General features: G+C 40.3%; 1 protein-coding gene across 1 annotated transcript; it reads right to left on the minus strand.

Moving 5' to 3' along the window:
• Positions 1-425: 425 nt before the first annotated feature.
• LOC124374087 lies at positions 426-983 on the minus strand (the record flags this gene model as incomplete). Its single annotated transcript, XM_046832384.1, has 1 exon — positions 426-983. A coding segment is annotated over exon 1 (558 nt), but the record flags the coding sequence as incomplete, so codon positions are not given.
• Between the last annotated feature and the right edge of the window lie 779 nt (positions 984-1762).

A 1762-nucleotide genomic window follows, 5' to 3' on the forward strand; every position in this document is an offset into this window, starting at 1 on the left:
CATAAACCTTACACAACGTATCTGCGTTCACAGACCTTATTGCGACAGTTATTCTGTTCTTTAGTTCTCCGATGTCATGAGTTAGAGGGGGAACAAACACTTTTTCCTTCACATATCCCCACAAGAAAAAGTCGCATGGGGTCAAGTCTGGTGATCTTGGAGGCCAAGAATGAAGGGCATTGTCTCGAGGTCCCGTGCGCCCTTTCCAGCGGTGGGGCAGAGTGTTGTTGAGAAGCTGCCGAACATTGTTGTGCCAGTGAGGCGGAGCTCCATCCTGTTGGAAAATGAAGTCACCAGAGTCTGCCTGAAGTTGTGGGAAAAGCCAATTCTGCAGCATTTGAAGATAGCTCATTCCATTCACAGTGTCTCCCTAAAAAAAAGGGACCGTACACTTTTTTACGAGAGACTGCACAAAAAACCTTCACTTTCGGCGAGTCTCGTTCATGCTGAATAATGTGAGGTTGTTCGAGTCCCCATATGCGCACGTTACGTCGGTTTACTTTACCACTAGTATGAAATGTTGCTTCATCACTGAAAATTAATCGTGATAAAAATGTATCCACTTCCATGTCCTCAAGTAGAGCATTACTAAATTCAACACGTTTCCTTTTATCACCAACCCGGAGAGCGTGTACTAATTTTAGTCTGTATGGTTTGTACAGCAAACGACGTCTTAACACTCGCCAGACAGGCATGTGAGGCATACCCAGTTGTCTGCTTGCACGGCGAGTAGACGTTCGTGGACTGAGCTCATATGTTTGCCGAACTGTTTCCACCATTTCGTCAGAAGTGCGAGGTCGGCCTGAAGTTTTACCTTTGCACAAGCACCCTTTCTCTTCAAATTGGCGATACCATCGACGAATGTTTTTAGGTGAAGGCGGATCAATGCCGAAACGTCGACGAAAAGCACGCTGGACCGAAACAACTGACTCATCCTTGGCAAACTGCAACACACAAAACGCCTTTTGTTGAGCAGACGCCATTTTACTTCAGACTGACTGGAAACGAAGAAGACGCACTGACCGACATCTAGCGGCAATTTTATGAAACTTTAGGCCACGCCCATTCCAAATACACAGCTTTCCTTGCCCGCACGCCTTATGTTTCGTAATTATTACCGTACAAAATCAGGTCATTCTTTTTGATACACCCGGTATTTTACACGATGTTTATTTTTATGTTTCGATGAAAACTCATATATCTATAGTAAAAAAATTCACAAACACATTACACTCCTTTCCTATTGGAAAGGAAAGTAAAATAATTAGTAAAGAGAATGGTTTTAATAGTGTACTGTAGTTTACATAACGATCCATAGCCTAAAGCTTGAAGCCTAGTAAAAGTGAACATAAACACGATAGTTGCTGACAAGCTAGAATAAAAATATTATAATTACATTAAAATGCCGCTATTTTTAACGAAATTATCTTTTTATATTAATTTAAATTATTATAATGGCAGACGGAGCTAATATTACACAACCTTATATATAATATTATTTGGAAGTAGAATATAAATGTCTTTTACGAGTCATATTAACGGATTTCTATTATATGGTGCCATATTTATCAGGATTGCATTATAAAATTATTCTAACTTATAAAAATACGCTGAGTAAAATATTTCACTGTTATTGTATTATAAATTACCGTTACCCAAGGAGGTAAACCAATCTAGAGAAGGACGGGAGGTCGGCAGAGTTGAGTGGCTCTTAGCTTCTATCCGTACAAGTGGTTGGAGCAATGTAAGAGTCACTTAGACG

The sequence above is a fragment of the Homalodisca vitripennis genome, unplaced genomic scaffold, assembly GCF_021130785.1.
Source record: "Homalodisca vitripennis isolate AUS2020 unplaced genomic scaffold, UT_GWSS_2.1 ScUCBcl_7171;HRSCAF=14735, whole genome shotgun sequence".
Classification (NCBI taxonomy): Eukaryota; Metazoa; Arthropoda; class Insecta; order Hemiptera; family Cicadellidae; genus Homalodisca; species Homalodisca vitripennis.